Raw genomic sequence first — 17,796 nt, 5'->3', positions numbered from 1 at the left:
CCAGGGGACCCGTAAAGATCCGTGGTAGAATAGGTCTAAGCAAAGTCGCCTTTTGCGGCAAGCATGGGTTGCTGAAGTGCCCATCTTTTTACCAACTTTAACAAACACTGCCCAGTCGTTTAAAATACTGTCATGTTAGCTGCATATGTTTGCTGGCTGCAAAAGGCGACTATGCTTGTTGTAAGAGGCAACCAATGGGATCGGGTGGTCAGACTCGCTTACTTGGTTGATGCATGTCCAGTGATGCATGTTATCATATCTCAATTATCAATGCTCATGATGTCAATCACTGGATCATCTGGTCGAGACTCAATAACTTACAGACCGCTGTCATATAGCTGGAATATTGCTGAGTGCAGCGTTAAACAACAAACAAACAAAGAATATCATATGGTAAACCTACGCTAAAGGCCCATCGATCCATTCCCTTGGTTCTCTCGATCTCAAATTACCTGTCCTTGATTTCCATTAGCCATTTGATTTGCTACGCTACACAGTCAAATGGACCAATCAAAATGCGAGTTACAAACCAGTCTCAATGTTGGGTTAGCGATATCAACAACATGCTTGCCAGTCCCAATGATTACGATAGAGTCTGCCAGAAATTCAGCATTGAAAAAATTACTGGCAGGCAAAAGAAAACACTCAAAACTCTTTTGGATGAAAAAAATGTCTTTGTGTCCATTAAAACCAGCAGTGGAAAAACTGGTACCAGTAATTTATTAGAATACAACATTAGAGTGAGTGAGTTGGGTTTAATGCCACAAACAAACAAACAAACAAAAGTATATTAAAGAAATTGTGATCCATAAATTATGTCTTCTTTGTCATCCTTCAGCATGTAAGACATGACTATCAATTAACGGTTTATTCTTGATGGTATGAACTGGATTCTATATGGTGCCTGATGTCGTCTCGGTGTTGTTATTTCAGGGATTGAAGCTTTAAGGACAAAGGCTGTGCTTGTGGATTTCAGCTGTCCATTGGGTCAAGATGACTACTACAAGAAAAACCCAATATGTCGCGTGTTTGACTTCAGTTCTGCCACACTTGTACAGAATGTGCCAGTGAGTACTCCAGCATGTGGTGTGTGTTTCAAGTAGGGGTGAAACGATACAGCAAGGTCACGATACGATACGTATCACGATACATCGGTGACAATAGGATTCATATCACATTACGCATGTTTACCTCAAATCGCATGGAAACTTTTTGATATTAAACATGTTTAATATTTGAATGAAGGTTCAAGGAAAAGCAAGCTGTGGAGATGGTATCGTGTATTATTGTATCGTCACATGAAAACTCACGATGCACCGGTGCACCAATGTATTGTTTCACCTCTAGTTTCAAGTCTTCAAGTTTGAAAAATCAGCCATTTTACTTAATGCTAAAGTTAAGCCCTTCTTGTGTACTTAAACATGTTAGAAGTCTTGAAAGTGTTTGAAAGAAGATATGTTAGTTATTGACTCTTTGAACATGTCTTATAATCTTCATACCATCAATAAAGTTTTCCGTAACTTAGAAATTGTACATTTCAAGTGGGCCGAAAGGGCCCCTATCCCAAATGTACAAATACCATAAGAGGTACAGGACACCAGTACTTCACATATTTTTAAAGCATTTGCTCGTCACGCCGAAGACCCGGGTTCGATTCCAGACATGGGTACAATGTGTGAAGCCCATTTCTGGTGTCCCCCCGCTGTGATATTGCTGGAATATTGCTAAAAGCAGTGTAAAATCATACTCACTCACTCACAAAATATATTTGATGCCAAAATCTCTGGGCTGTCAACTGAAGCTTCAAAGTACCACCCGATATTCCATGTTGATTGTTTCTAACATTTGCCGAGATCATATATCACAGTGACATCCCTCATTCAGTTGATACTGCTTCCTGGATCTCATATTACAGTCAATAAAAATGCAGCTGTCAACATGTTTGATAAGCATGAGTGCCACCTGGGTCTATTGTTCCCATATCTCTTATATCTGACACTCACTGTAGAGAATGTCTGTCATCAGTCATGTAAATATGTGTGATGACTTACAGAGATATGAAGGCTCCCTCTTCAAAATGTAGATTGCAATTTAAATGTCGTAATGTGTGTTTTTGCATAACAGCAAAGTCAGTGAAGCGTTGTTACAATGATTTTGATTAGTGGTATGCTGTTATCACCCCTCGGTTACCACTTGAATGATTCCTTGTCATTTGTCACAGCAAAGATGTAAGTTATTCAACGAGTAAGGTTGCTTTAACACTGCTCCTAGACCGTATTTCAGTTATATCACAGTGTGTGGGCTTCATGTATGTGGGAGGAAAGCCGCCATGAAGATCCTGGTTAGAATTGGTCTTCAGTAACCCATGCTTGCCGTAAGAGGCGGTTAACGGGATTGGGTGGGACCGTATTTGCTATAATGGAAGATTTACAAAGGTGAGGGTGTGCATAGAAATTAGAACTTTTTAATGAGAGTTACAAGGTAATTCTCTACTCCTTATGCACTGTTGTTTTCTGTACAGAATCTGTAATATACACAAGTAATATGGACTGTCATGTAGGGGCAATCTCATTAAAATCAGATCTTAGTTCTCGTTATCGCTAAACAAAGATCTGAGGACAACCCATTACGGGTCACGTCAGAATGTCAGAATGACCTTTCATCCAACCAATCAGAGCGTTGCTTACCAGATCATGAAAGTGACAGTCGGAATGTGTTTTCTAATCATGCAACAATGATATAATTAACACGGGGTATTCCAAACAACAGTTACAGGTTTTATGATTATATCCATACAATCTAGGCCATCAAAAAGGCATTCCAGAATGTTCTTCTTATCAGTTTTCACATTTTAATCGAGAATACATCAAAATATGTTTCGGAACGTAGTTGCCGATTTGAAACTAGTGTCATAAAGCTCAAGAAAGCTGCCTTCTGATTGGCTGATGTCGAATTCTTGTCAGTCATTTCATTGGTCGGTCAAAATTAATGAAACGTTGTTCTGACGGACCCCTAATGGGATGTTCTCAGATCTTTGTTTAGCGGTAGTGAAAACTAAGATCTGATTTTAATGAGATTGATGTAGGGGAGAAGTATAAACACTACTGACAGGTTGGCAAAGAAGTTGGGTCAAGGAGCACTTACTTTAGCAGGGTGCTTAAAACAGTTATAGCCACATGCAAGCAGCTTGTCCATTTAATGACCTAATCACAAAGCAACACTGTTGTAATTTGTCTCAATTATGGATTCACTGACCCAAATAAAAAATACAAATTGAATTGATCTTTTTAAGTGAGTGAGCGAGTTGGGTTTAACGCCGCTTTTAACAGTATTCCAGTTATATCATGGCGTGTCAGCTTAATGTGGGAGGAAAGCCCGAAGTGATGCAGGTCTCAGTTTACCACTTCGGTGAAACCCACGAGCACGGGTATGGTGCTGACAAACCTAGAAACATAATTGGGGCGAACCGGGATTGGACCCCACAATCATAGGTTTCTGGCGTGCCCAAGGGATGAAACTCTGCACAGCCAATCAAAGCGCCTTAGACGACTGGGCCACCCGTGCCCCCCGATCATTTTAAGAATTATACATCTAACACCAGGATTACATAAGTCTTCCTCAAGCTAACATGCCATTTTATTACTGAAATACTGTTCAAACCAAACTCTCTCACTCTAAAAATGTTTGTTTGCACATCCATTGCATTATTGATGGTTTAAAAAAATAACAGTTTTGATAAAATGTAGCCTTATTTTCTTCGCTTAAACAAATAAATAGGGTTCTTTAAATTTCATTGGTAATTGATTGGTTTCACTTTCCAACAGAAGCATCATGCTTTTTATGGATAAATACTACACAAAAGAACTTAAGGAACACACTATGGATACAGTTATCTGCCATGGCCATTTATCATTAAACTTGGTATGTACCTTCTCCAGGAAAAGGTTGTGGTCAAGATTAGCCATAGGTCAAGGTCAACATCAGATTTTGAAAAACATTGTTATGTTATGGTCCAATCACATTAAAATCAGATCTATGTTCTCGCTGCCGCTATGACCTTTGACTGACAACTGAAATGACTAACAAGAAGTAGATATCAGCCAGTAAGAACACACTATGGATACAGTTATCTGCCATGGCCATTTATCAATAAACTTGGTATGTACCTTCTCCAGGAAAAGGTTGTGGTCAAGATTAGCCATAGGTCAAGGTCAACATCAGATTTTGAAAAACATTGTTATGTTATGGTCCAATCACATTAAAATCAGATCTATGTTCTCGCTGCCGCTATGACCTTTGACTGGCAACTGAAATGACTAACAAGAAGTAGATATCAGCCAGTAAGAAAGCAGCTTTCTCGAGCTTTACAGCACTTGTTTCAACCTGGCGCTTTCCATTTCAGACTACGCTTGAAAAATATGTTGACATAGTTCTCGATTAAAGTTTTGAAAACTGAACAAACAAACATTCCGGAATGTCTAATACATGGTTTAGATTGTATGGCAGTGCTTCCCAAGTACTGTGCAACGCCTCCTCCTTTCAAATGTTTATCCCATGGAAGTAGCAACGCGTGGCGGTCTGACGTTGCTTAATGAATAACCTGCATACGCGTATATGCAAGGGGCCGACGTATGGTTCTCAGTAGGAAGTGACAACTTGGAGATGATGGCTTGCGGTATATACAGTTTTACTTTATACATGTAGATATACATACAAAAGACACTATGTGCCAGGTCAGCACATAGTGGTAGTGGTTGTTGTCTAGGTGCCCCGGAGCACCCAGCCTAACCCTAGCTAGGCTAAGGGTAAGACTTTTCTTTTCCCTTCTCTCAATCTCTCTGGACCAAGGCTTATATAGCCAAGGTCACCTGACATTTAGTAAGTAATAAATAAAAATATAAACAGTAATTCATCAGTGACATACTTGCACATCTCGTTCAGGATGGCAGACGGTCGATGTACACAAAAATGGGGATTAACAATTAGGATTAGCATCTTATAAATAACAGCAATTAAGTGTTTCAAGGCATATAGATGTCATGGCTCCAGGGTAATGAGCCTTTGCAATTAAATGTTCTTCAGACAATGGGTGTCGTAAATCAGTCGCTATGACAGAAGCGAGAGAAAGATGATAATGGTGTCAGAATCAGTCGTACGGGCCGTAATTGTCGTTTGGAATACACTGTGTTAACATTTTCGAGGTTGCATGATTAGAAAACACATTCCGACTGTCACTTTATGATCTGGTAAAAGACCCTTGATTGGTCGGATCAAAGGTCGTTGTGACGTGACCCGTGATGGGTATCCACTGATCTTTGTTTAGCGATAACGAGGACTAAGATCTCATTTTAATGAGATTGTGTTATGGTCAGTTTCTGATACCTCTAAAGGCACGGGACTTTATGCTGAAGTCAGGGTTTCTGAGGCATCGTTACCTCTACAGACATGTCTCTTTACAAATGCTACAACATGACACGTTGGTGCCTTTTCAGTCAAAGGTCAAGGTCATCTTTCAGAATATTACAAAATAGTTGTATCATTCATTGGCAGTTACTGTTGCACTTTTACTTGTACTTAATTGTTGGCTCTTAAGAAGTTGTCTTTATTAAGGTCAAGGGTGTCGTTGTACTAAACAACCTTAGCACTACAACTGTTGTCATTCTATGTTAAGGTATGGAAGTTATGATCAACTTAGCGCTAAGAACGCTCTGTACAACGTCACCCTGGTCTGAAAGTCATGTTTTAGGACTGGAATTACATGGTGATATTTTGGAACTTTAGAAGCTTAATGTTGTCCACAACAGTCCAGGCCCCACATAATGTCATTCCAAATACAATAATTATGCTTCCTACCTCCACAGGGCGGTCCGGTAGCCTAGTGGTTAAAGCGTTCACTAGTCATGCCGAAGACCCGGGTTCAATTCCCGACATGGGTACAATGTGTGAAGCCCATTTCTGGTGTCCCCTGCCATGATATTGCTGGAATATTGCTAAAAGCGTCGTAAAACCTCACTCACTCCTACCTCCACACAGATCTTAGATTTCTGAGATTAAAACATCCCATCACAGGTCACATCAGAACTACCTTTCATCCGACCAATCAAAGCACCACTTCCTTGATCACGAAAGTGAAAGACCGAATGTGTTTCCTAAACATGTGAACCTCAACGTGGCATTCCGAATGACAGTTATTGACTGTACAAAATACCAGACATCTCTCATTTCAGTGGTACAGATATTTGAAATGGGAGAGACTTTCCATAGCCCATTGGAAGTACCGCCATACAATCTCAGCCATTCCTGAATTTTCTTTTGCTGAGTTTTCAAATTTTGAATTGAAAATGTGGTCAAAATATTTTTCAAAATGTAGTCTGGAATTTTAATAACTAGTGGCAAAAATGCTTGAGAAGGCTGCTTTCTGATTGGCTTATGTCTAATTCCTGTCAGTCATTTCATTGGTTGTCACAGGTCATGATAGGTCATTCTGACATGACCTGTAATGTTATGTCATCAGGTCTTTGTGAAGCAGTAGTGAGCACTAAGATATGATTTTGAAGATTGGTTTTACAGTAAATATCTTTCAACCAACACAAGCTTATCATAAACATAAACATGAATTATTATTTTTTTATTTCTGGTACCACAGAGGAAACTAGACATAGGACCAATCTTCAGTCAACATGCTTAATGTTTTTTCAGCGTGAGATCAGGGTCCACTTGCTCAAAGATCATCTTAGCACTAAGATGATCTTTACTTACAATAGTCTTAGCGCTAAGATCGTTTTGTGCAAGTGGGCCCAGGTCTTTGCGTAGCAGTTGTCATAAGATCTGATTTTAAGGACATTGGGTTTAAAAAAGAAATTTAAACCAAAACAGGCAAAGACGTTTTTGGATTGCTGGAAGCATAAAAGAAACTGGACATGTGGATCAAGTTAGAGTGAGTCAACATGCCTGATGCTGTTTGTTTCAGCGTGAGATCAAGTATGAGTGCCTGGTGGGCCTGACGATCCTGAATCGAGTCACGTATTACTACCAGCTGAAGCTGACTTCACTCCCATCACAGGCAGAAACGTCATACACCCTCGTCATACACAGTGAGTTCATGTTGGTGGTAAAAAATCTTATTTAGGAATTGACTACAGTTTTGTTTTTTTTTGTTTTTTTCATTTATGGAGAAACAATTGGGGGAATAAAAGTAAGAGGGAGAGAAAGTTGTAGTTTGGCTATGTTTTTAAGATTTTGTCCCAAATAATAAAATAATTGTGATTGTTGATCAGGTGAGCCACGAGAAGACCCCAAGTGTCGCGTGGTACTGGCACTAGCCGCTATTCCAGCCCGGCAGAGCGTGCACGTTGTGTGGGAGAGACCAACAGAAGCCAGGATTACTCACTATAATGTGTCACTGTACCAGAAGAAGCAGCTTCTTAGTACCATTGAGGTGCGTCCTATGTACTTAGAGTCGACCAACAATCTAATTACGTTGGGTGTTTGTCATTTTTTTGTTGGAGACAGTGTCTTTTTATTGGCCATTGTGTCAAGACATTGTTTTCTGTGAAAAGAAGAGGAAACAATTTTGTTTGTTTTTTGTAACATTTGTATTGTATGTCCAATAATCATTTTTTATGTAAAAGTCAATATCTTATTTTCCTTATAACTCAGGCACATGCACGCACGCATGCACACACAAAGTATAAAACTTGATCGGATAAGTAATCTTCCATGCTTGATAAGAAGCTGAAATATCTGAATATGTGTTATATTCTTATTATCTTTTGAAGCCAAATTGTAGCTTTGAGAGCAACTTTCTGGGATTTCTTAGGAAACTGACATACTAATCGTGAGAGTGATTTGAAGGCTTTTGATTGATTGACCGGAAATCAGAACAAGTGCCAGACCTCCCATTTCAAACCCAGTACTTGTTTAACAAAAAAATGTATTTATAATGCTAACATTGAATATTTTTGTCTGTTTATGCAGAAAGATTATGGATTTGAACAGCATGAATTTGGGAAACTCAAGCCTGGTTATTATATAGTCAAGGTAAGTTATCTCCCCTTCATTTGTCCTTGAAACATTGTTATATCCTCCCCAAATAGGGGGGATATAGACCTGAGGACAGATCTGACACCAGATCGGACACATCAGGATGTGGTGAATATTTTACCTACTCAGCAAAAGTGGGTGACTATTTGTACTTAATCTCTGCACACAATTTACTTTTATTTCCCCGGCATATAATGATATATGATTTTTAGCATTTATTATTTGTTCTGTTTCCATGGCAACAAGCTTGACTTTGACTCGATTCATGGTGGTGTGTACCTGACATAGAAATACAAAGTTCCAAATCACAATTCCATGGTATTGTTTTGATAGCTCAATAACTACTCTTGTATAGACAGATTAGAGAGAAAGTCTCTCATCACGCTAGATTTAAAGTGACATCAGATGATTTTAGACTATTTGTTCTTTCGAATTTGTAGGGGCCAGTGGGATTTGTCATCTTCTTTTGGAGAAGGTGGTCTTACTCTACTGAGCATACAATATACAATTGCAGGAATCAAATCACATAAGCAAACTTGATATCATTCAGTGAACTTAGAACTTAGTATATGTGAGTTTTACTGATGTACATAATAGACATCTTTAGTGAGTTATATATTTGGTCATTTGGTCTATTTTTTTCTATCTTGCCATGTTCTTTCATCTCAGAAAATATGTTGTGCCAGTGGTTTTCGATACATAAATTTGTAAAACTTTCAGAAAACATAATGCCAATGTAATTTCATTTTCTAATTTTCTGATTTGTATATGTTTACATATATTGTATCTGTGATATTTTTCTATGGCAATAGTGTGGTTGACTGTTGTGCAGGTAGAACCAAAGGCGGTGAATAACACAAGCCCCTGTGGACAGACCGTGTACGAGAACATTCAGCTGATATATATTGGTGAGTACTGTGTGTCAGTCAGGTGGTTTGGGTGGAGTTATTACAGGAGGAATGCACACCATAGACATTTTACACTTAGGTGTGTTATGATTACAGACCAAGAATCCCAGTCTGGGATTCAACTCTGAAGTCCTTGCAGGTAGGGACAGCTCCAAAATTCCAAGTGGGGATTCGGGTTAGAGTTGGTCCCGAGTTATCTTAGCTTGATCGTATGAGGTGACATAATAGATCTGGTCAGGCTTGGTGTTGATTGAATGTCTTTGGAATATCTGTTCAATTATTTACTTCATTATTTACAGGCTGCCATTATATCAATCAGGGTGACCTCTTGTTCGAGGGCCAATTTCCTTGACTCTGTGCTGGAAAATCAGTTAGAGCATTTCAGACCTGACGTTTCACATATGTGCCCTTTTTGTTATCAAAGAAGTGTAAACACCTTAAAAAAGACATAAATAGTTGTATATTTTCATGGTAATTATATTTATTTCATTGGGAAAATAAAATAACAGTAATGATGAAATAGAAATGGAAAAATGTTTAAAAAAATCGTATGTTCAGTAGAGTCGTTTCATCTGCTAACTGCAGAGCTCGTGAGCAGAGTTATGTTATAAAACTTATATGGCTATGAAATATAACAACACTGGTGTTTGACACCTGAGGTCACATTTTCGAGCTTATAGCTAAAACATTACAGAGTGTGGTTTAAGCAACAAACAGTAAATCTTTGAGTACTTTTCTTGTCTGACTGAAACAAATTTATGACATTGATGTCTTTTGTTTATCGAATTGTTAGGGCCAAATTCCTAGGGCTTCCATTGTGTCACCAGTAGAAAGCTTTGTGTCAGTATCTCTGCCAATCGTGATCAACTTGTGTTATTCTGGGACAAGCCAAATAGTGACTCGTGTCCCTCTCTTGGCCATTTTTGTGACCAGGTTTCGCCCTAGCTCAAACGGGCATACCTAAAACACATTGTCAACTTGTTGCGTAATATTTTCCCACATATTATGTATATTTCAGATGCAATTTAAAGCACATCTGGACATGCGAAATTATAGAGTATGATTGACACATTTAACTGTGTCTTGGGTATATTTTTAGATGCAAGACATATTTAAAATAAAAATTATTTCTGAGGGATTCTTTGATGAAGAGCTTGAAATCATACGCGCATTCTGATTGGTTTGTCGTATTTTCGCAAAAAACATTCATCGATAGGGGGACGAGTCTTCTTGCAGGTTACGGAAAGGGGCAAGTGGTGACGAATGTATCTTTGCGTGTCTGAAACAAATCACAAAACAATTTGCCCATGTTGAAAATCAGTAATAGAATAATCATGGTGACATAGAATAAAATCATGATTAATCATTTAAGATTTTATAGATTCAGCGTTTGCATTTGTATAGTGTTAATGTTAAGTATATTATTTAACAAATGCTATTAATTACTTCAGTTTTTCATTGGCCCATCCAAATTGGGAAAAATTTAAATGTATTATCTAGGATTTCTCCTAAGTTTGTTTACATCTCAAAATATTTAACAGTCCAAAGTATGCATCACCCAAGTGTTAGGTGAACCTCAAAATTGGTTGTTGCTGCTTCTCCTCAGATGCCCCCATTAAACAAGAAGACTCTACGCTGAAGATACTTCTGGCGGCCATTAGCGGAGCAGTTCTGGCCGTGATCCTTCTGATCGTCATCTGTTGGCATGGCCAAGGTTGCATCAGACAAACACATGGTAAGTCACTTGTCAAGGCATCAAAACCACAAAATCAAGATGACAGTCAGGAAGCCATCTTTGATATTCAAAAGATAATTACTGAAAGGAAGATAAACAAGGCCACATCTGGATGTGTGAGTGAGTGAGTTGAGTTTTACACTGCTTTTAGCAATATTTTAGCAATATCATGGCAGTGGACGCCTGAAATGGGTTTTATACATTGTGCTCATGTGAGGAATTGAACCGGGACATTTGACGTGATGAGTGAATGCTTTAACTATGCAGCTGACAAGGTGATCAGCATACATCAGGCCTAAATATGGAGAACCTACGGCGTGTCTTTTGAACAAAAAAACAAACCAGGTGTTCATAGTTGTTTGGACATATATTTTATTAGGTCATCGCTGTACTCTCACCAAATACAGTCAAGTCCCGTTAATCCGACATGGTTGGTTGCATATGAATATGTAGGATTAACGAGTATGTCGGATAAACGAAATTAAGTAATATCAACGTTCGTTATCGAAAATCGGACAACTACACAATAAATAACGATTCAAGCATGTAATATGAAAACAAAAATGAAATATTCATATTGTTATGTTACATTGTTAGCGGAATGTGTTTTCTAATCATGCAACCTCTTAAGCTCAACACAAAACTACTGTGTGACTTATGACCACGGAGTACGCTGATCACTGTGTCGGATTAACAAGAGTGATTTCGGTAATTCGTTGCAAATTAGGTGTGTCGGAGTTCAAGACTGTCTGATTAATGAGTCTAAATAGCACTGATTTAATCGGTTCCAATCATTAGTGTCGGATAAAGACGATTGTTGGATTAACGAGTGTCGGATTAACGAGACTTGACTGTATGTGTATTCAGAATGGAAACAGCATGAAATTTATGGGAGCCAGTGATGACCCAGCAGTTCAACCGAATCCACGATATCGTGAAGGGCGTTATCGCGGGGGATGATTGTATTCCAATATGTAGTACATCTATATCATGTTAGACCTGTTATCATTTCAGAGTTGTCACTTGCTGATTTTGGATGACTTCACTTGCTAATTTTGGATGACTTTTTACCAACAACAATACTAGCATCTTCATCAAATCATCAGGGCCCACTTGCACAAAGCGATCTTAGTGCTACGACTATTGTAACCCTATGTTAAAGTATGGTAGTTACGATCATCTTAGCGCTAAGATCCCTTTGTGCAAGTGGGCCCTGGTAATTTGACAAAATGAGTACATTGCAAAAGCAGTTACCACTTGAAGATCCCATTTTAGAACTGGCCCCTAGTGACATTTGCTGGTCATAAGAGGCGACTTAATGGATTGAGTGGTCAGACTAGGTGACTTGGTTAATGGTGTGCCATTGTACACCAACAGCATGGATTGTTGCTCACAATATCAATCACTGGATTGTCTGGTCCAGTCTCAATTATTGACAGGCTGCTGTCATAAAGCTGGAATATTGCTGAGTGCAGCTTCACACAACAAACACACCTTATGACACATTATGAAAATATATGGATGTTATCACTCATTGTCAGTTTCGAATATTCTCTAAATATAGTTTCAGAAAATGGACGGATGTTATTGCTGAGTGCGAGCGATGTCCAGAGCCGAGTGAAGATGCTGTCATGTGTCCTGCGGCAGAACCTGCACGTCGATGTCCACTATGACCAGGATCAGTTGCAGCAGATCACAACAGGAACTGGACTGGCAAAATGGTTTGAAGACAAGGCAAAGGATTCCACCATCCTAGTTGTTTGCTCCCGGTTAGGAAAAGAAATATCGGAAAAGCATCAAAGGGACAGTTATTACTACCAGGCTCTGAAGCAGATTCGGGGCAATGCTGCATTATGTTCCCATGTATATATTGTATGTTTCGATGGACGTCACAAGCATATGGAGGTCTTTTCAACTAATAAAAAACATACTGAGGATGGGATGAAACCAAATTGTTTCAGCAAAGCTTCAAGTGAGGACAATGTCTATGTTTTGCCGGGAGATTTTTCAAAGCTAGGACAGAAGCTGAGGAAACGTGGGATGAATGAAAAATATAAGATGTCAGAAACTTGGAAAGATTTCTGTAAAGAAATAGTAAATCCTCAACCACAAAGAGTTATCATAGGACAGACACCATCCATAGCAGATAGTGATGCAGTATCTAGCATAACTGGAGTAACAATTGTGAAGTATGATTGTCAGTTTTCTTCAATGAGTTCAATTTCAGATATGAATGATCTCCAGTATGTGGAAGTGGCACATGACCAAGAAGCGTCTGAACGGTCACTTCCGTTTGCCTCACCACGTAAATCCCTTCATGATAAAAAGAACTTGAGACCTCAAACAAATCTCACGACTTTGAAAGAATCTTCAGATCTTGATAAGAGTTGTGTTACTTTGGTGAGTTCAGGTATAGCTTGTCATGGTCATGGTGACCTTGAATACCCAGGGCAACCAGATCTGCCAAGTAATTATGCACCCGACTCAGGATTTGTTTCAAGTCCACACAACTCAGTTGAGGCAATGTATGCTGAAAGAGAATACAGACAAGATCATTGTAACCCATCAAAAGCCCCACACCTTTATGATATGTATGAGATGGGAAATGCACATGGAAGAATAATGAAGGTTGGTCACTGCAATGTGGATCCCCCACAGAACCTACATCCTTATACAACTCCAGGCCAACATAGAATGGGGCCTGGGAAATGGGATGACAGTTTGTCAGGTCAAGCCTACCCTTGCGGTCCTTTTGGCTATCAGTCTTTCCATGACAGCGGACATTATGAAGACAGCGGACATTATGACGACAGTGGACAGTATAAAGATTCATTGGATCACAACAGTTCTGCAGCATGTTGTCATCTGCCTGGACGGACCAAGATGTATCAACATCATAATCCTCCTGGACAAACAGTTGTTGACACCCGAGAGCCACCAGGAGGTTATATTTCCATCAACAAGGTTCTTCAGCACCTCCCTACGGAACAACAACCAGACTGGTCCAGGGGCCATCCTGGCATGTCCGAGATGTCCTTTATCCCCAGGCAACTTTCATATCCTTATCAAGAATATACGGAGGAGTCTTTGTTTCAAGGGCAAAGTAGTCCATGCACAAAACAGTGTGTGAATAATCCACTACTTCAAAGACAGCCTGTTCCTCATCCTTGTGATGAAGACTTGCAGGAAAGTGTACCATTATTAAATCCTTCCTCTGAATTCTATGATCCATATCCAGTGTTCCCTCCAGAGGTTACGGAGAGACTTAGCTCAGGAAACGAGTGGGACGTATCCAATCTTGATTTCTGTCCACCCGATGTTCTTGGCGGAAGTGATGATGGATCTTTAACATTTTGCATGGAGAAGGACGAATCAGGACAATTCGTCATCATACCGAAGTACCATGGCGCCATTGCAGACAACGCTCGACACTATGCACTTGACAACAGTGGAGACAGACACAGACACATCTCTGCTCCTGACATGGAAGCAACGTTGTCCAGTAACCCTGAGCTGAAAACTGACGGTACCTTAACACGAGATGAAGATGCTTGTGACCAGTTACAAGATCCCCATCCACACCGGAGCTCACTCGGTCAATCTCGCAATAACCAGGAAGCAGTGGAAGTGGAGGCGGAGGACATTGACCCTGTATCATGACAGGGTCAAGGGGGGCAAGACATGCAGCGCTTGTGTTAGAACTGTTGAGGTGCTAGCTTTTACGATCTGCATGTTGCCTAATTGAAATCACATCACATGTACTTCATAGGTTTAAGTAGACTCCATAACTTCACCCATCAATACATACCACTGAAATGCAATGTGGTAGCGCGGCGTGTCTATTCAAAGTCACTGAATTATACTTTTTTATTGATAAAATTCTAGTTTTGTTTATGTAACCCTCAGGCATCCTTACATGGTTTAATTCAAACTGTGTGATTTTAACACGTGCATATTTCTGTTTACACAAAATTCATCTATTGATTATGTTCAAATTATTTGTTGTGTTTCCTGTGATACAGTGGTTATTTTTTATACTTTTCAAGAAGGTTGTGTTCAGCCATCCAAAGTATTACCTCACCTGACTGAAAATCGAGTGATCTTAGTTTTGGGGGCATTGTAAGGTTGTCTGTCATTATCATTCACATTTTTTACATATCCTCTGAAAAACAATGCCTGTGAAGCTGAAACTGTGTTTTAATAATCCTAGCTATGGTGTCTCTAAAAAGTGCTCACATCATTCCGATCCAATTTTATACATGGCTGTACCCGCGAAGATCCGGGTTAGAATCCAGGTCTTCAGCGACCCATGCTTGCCCTTAATGACGACTATGCATGTTGTAAGAGGCAACTGACGGGATCTGGTAGTCATGCTCACAGACTTGGTTGATGCATGTCATTGTATCCCAATTACGTCACTGGATTGTCTGGTCCAGACTCAATTATTTACAGACCGCCGTCATATAGCTGGAATATTGCTGAGTGCAGCATTAACAACAAACAAACAAAAAAACATTTAAAATGGCTGCCATGGTGGCCATATTTTTGCCCACATATCAGGCATTTTTTGTTTCTGCCTGTATCATTATTATCCCCCGCCCAACAAAGTTGGCGGGGGATATAGAAACGGGCTCCGTACGTACGTCCGTCCGTCACATTTCATTTCCGGAGCATAACTCATACACCGTTCAATATTTTTTCATCAAACTTTGCAGGTCTGTCAGGTACCGGTACATGCTGAACTGGTGCATTTTGCTATTTAGAAATTTTAGAAATTTTATTTTGTTACTTTTCCATGGCAACAAGATGGACTTAGGTTCTGTTAGGGTAGGGTTCATTTCCGGAGCATAACTCATTAACCGTTCAATATTCCGTTTTCGCCCGACACATAGTAGCCGTTTTCGCCAAATGCGGTGCCGTTTTCGCCAGAGAAATCGGTGACGTTTTGCTGAGGTGCCGTTTTAGCCTGCACCCGATTTTTTCATCAAACTTTGCAGGTCTGTCAGGTACATGCTGAACTGGTGCCTTTTGCTATTTAGAAACTTTAGAATTATTTTTTTTTAACGTTTCCATAGCAGCAAGATGGACTTTGGTTCCAAACTCTTCTTTTTTTTACAATTTCCATGACAAGTTCCACCTCGGTTAAAAAAGGTTAGGGTTTGTTTAGATTTAATAATGTCATAAATTCTGCAACAGGGGTGGGGGATATAGCCACATTAGTGGCAAACTCATTTCATTTGCTATGCAGCAAGCGTGTAGTGTGCAGAATATGATGTTTTTTGCAATATTTTGATTTTAATCAAGCTACAACCTTTGACCTCACATACCCTGTTAACTAGTTACCAGTTTACTACATTTTCAACATTTTCCCTGAAACTCACAAAGCATGGGGAGCTGGAACTTTGAATGAATGATCCCAATTATGGCCTCTCTAAAACTTGCTTACAGAATTCCAGTAGGATTTGAAGCATTGCGTCTATTATTTCTTTATAAATTGAGAACTTTGTGATGACATTTTTAAAAACTATGAGTTGGAAAGCATATTTATTAATATTTTATTGATTATGTTAATGACACTTTTCAAGGCATTAAAAACAATAAATGATGCGAGGCAGGGTGTTAAGAAGTGAGGCGGTCAGGAATGAGTACATAATGATGTATTAATTGTGAACTGTGCTATTTGGCTTTCTGGATAGACCAGTTTGACTGACTCTTGATTACATCTGGCCTTAGGAGGGAAATGCCAAGTGACCTACAGAAAGATCGCTAACTGGTGCTGATATCTTTCCACTACAAGACTTCTGGTACAGTCACAATTATATACACTCTATATATTTGTAAATAGCCATTAAAACATCTATGCCTCTTTTTACCCTTGACTTTTTTGTTTTGTTCTTGCTTATTATACACAGGTTTTTGTTTGACATTATGTGTCGTGAGTACATACAGGACTTCTCAGATCTATAGAAGGATGGGGTTGGCCCAATTCCCCATGATTATGTTTCTACGTGTGTCAGCACCATCCCTGTTCTAGGTTCACCAAAGTGGTAAATGTCTGAGACCTGCATCACTTCGGGCTATCCTCCCATATGAAGCTGATATGACTGTAATCCTATTCAAAGGGGCATTAAACCTAGAGGAACAGGTAGACCATTACACCTGGAGGCAGGTGAGATGATGAATAACCAGGTAGATGGTCAAACAGGAGCTACCTATGATGTTGACATCCTCCCTTGTATCATGGTCAGACTCGTGAAGATCCAGGGTTGAATAGGTCTTCAGCAACCCATGCTTGCCTGAAAAGGCGACTATGCGGGATCGGGTGGTCAGGCGCGCTGACTTAGGTGATGCATGTCATCGATCCCAATTGCATGATATTAATCACAGGATTGTCTGGTCCAGACTCGATTATTTACAGACGGCTGTCATATAGATGGAATATGGAATATTGCTGAGTGTGGGGTTAAACAACAAACCATCCATTTGTATCATTGTCAGTGTTTCTCTGCAGCATCAGGGGGCACAGGTGGCCCAGCTGTCTAAGGCACCGTGATTCGCTGTCCAGAGTGGCGCCCCTTGGGCACGCCAGAAACCTTTGATTGTGGGTTCAAATCCAGGTTCGCCCCGATTATGTTTCTAGGTTTGTAGGCACCACACCCGTGCTGGTGTTTTTTACCGAAGTGGTAAACATCTGAGACCTGCATCACTTTGGGCTTTCCTCCCACATAAAGCTGACATGCCGTGATATAACTGGAATACTGTTCAAGGTAGCGTTAAACCCAACTCACTCACTCACTCTGCAGCACCATAACTTATTTCTCTTCCATGATGGATGCTCCAATATTTAAAACAGTAGAACATCACTTCAAATAGCAAACACAACACACATGAGGGAAGGGAGGTGCTTTTCTTATGACAAAGTTTACATTCGGTAAACTTCTGTTTGTATTTTCAAACAGTCAAGATGTTTAGTAGTACATTTGACCCACCATCAGGTTAGAAGAGGTCTTCATCAACCCATACTTCCCGTAAAAGGCGACATTGCTTGTGGTAGGAGGCGATTAACGGGATCGGGTGGTCAGGCTTGCTGACCTTGTTGATGTATGTCAT

At 39.7% G+C, this 17,796-nt stretch overlaps 1 protein-coding gene across 1 annotated transcript in view; it reads left to right on the top strand.

The window, feature by feature from the left end:
* Positions 1-15,079, top strand: part of LOC124145866 — a 30,407-nt gene extending 15,328 nt beyond the window's left edge. The window contains exons 4-10 of the mRNA XM_046515817.2: positions 934-1,067; positions 6,971-7,094; positions 7,278-7,438; positions 7,978-8,040; positions 8,876-8,951; positions 10,558-10,686; positions 12,251-15,079. Coding sequence (XP_046371773.2) covers positions 934-1,067; positions 6,971-7,094; positions 7,278-7,438; positions 7,978-8,040; positions 8,876-8,951; positions 10,558-10,686; positions 12,251-14,346 — 2,783 coding nt within the window. The 3' untranslated portion in view covers positions 14,347-15,079. The remainder of the gene's footprint in view (positions 1-933; positions 1,068-6,970; positions 7,095-7,277; positions 7,439-7,977; positions 8,041-8,875; positions 8,952-10,557; positions 10,687-12,250) is intronic.
* The last annotated feature ends 2,717 nt before the right edge of the window (positions 15,080-17,796 follow it).

Source organism: Haliotis rufescens, unplaced genomic scaffold (assembly GCF_023055435.1).
Source record: "Haliotis rufescens isolate VD_foot unplaced genomic scaffold, xgHalRufe1.0.p SCAF_45, whole genome shotgun sequence".
NCBI classification, from domain to species: domain Eukaryota; kingdom Metazoa; phylum Mollusca; class Gastropoda; order Lepetellida; family Haliotidae; genus Haliotis; species Haliotis rufescens.
The sequence above is the reverse complement of the archived record's forward strand: the minus strand, read 5'-3'. Positions and strand labels throughout refer to the sequence as shown.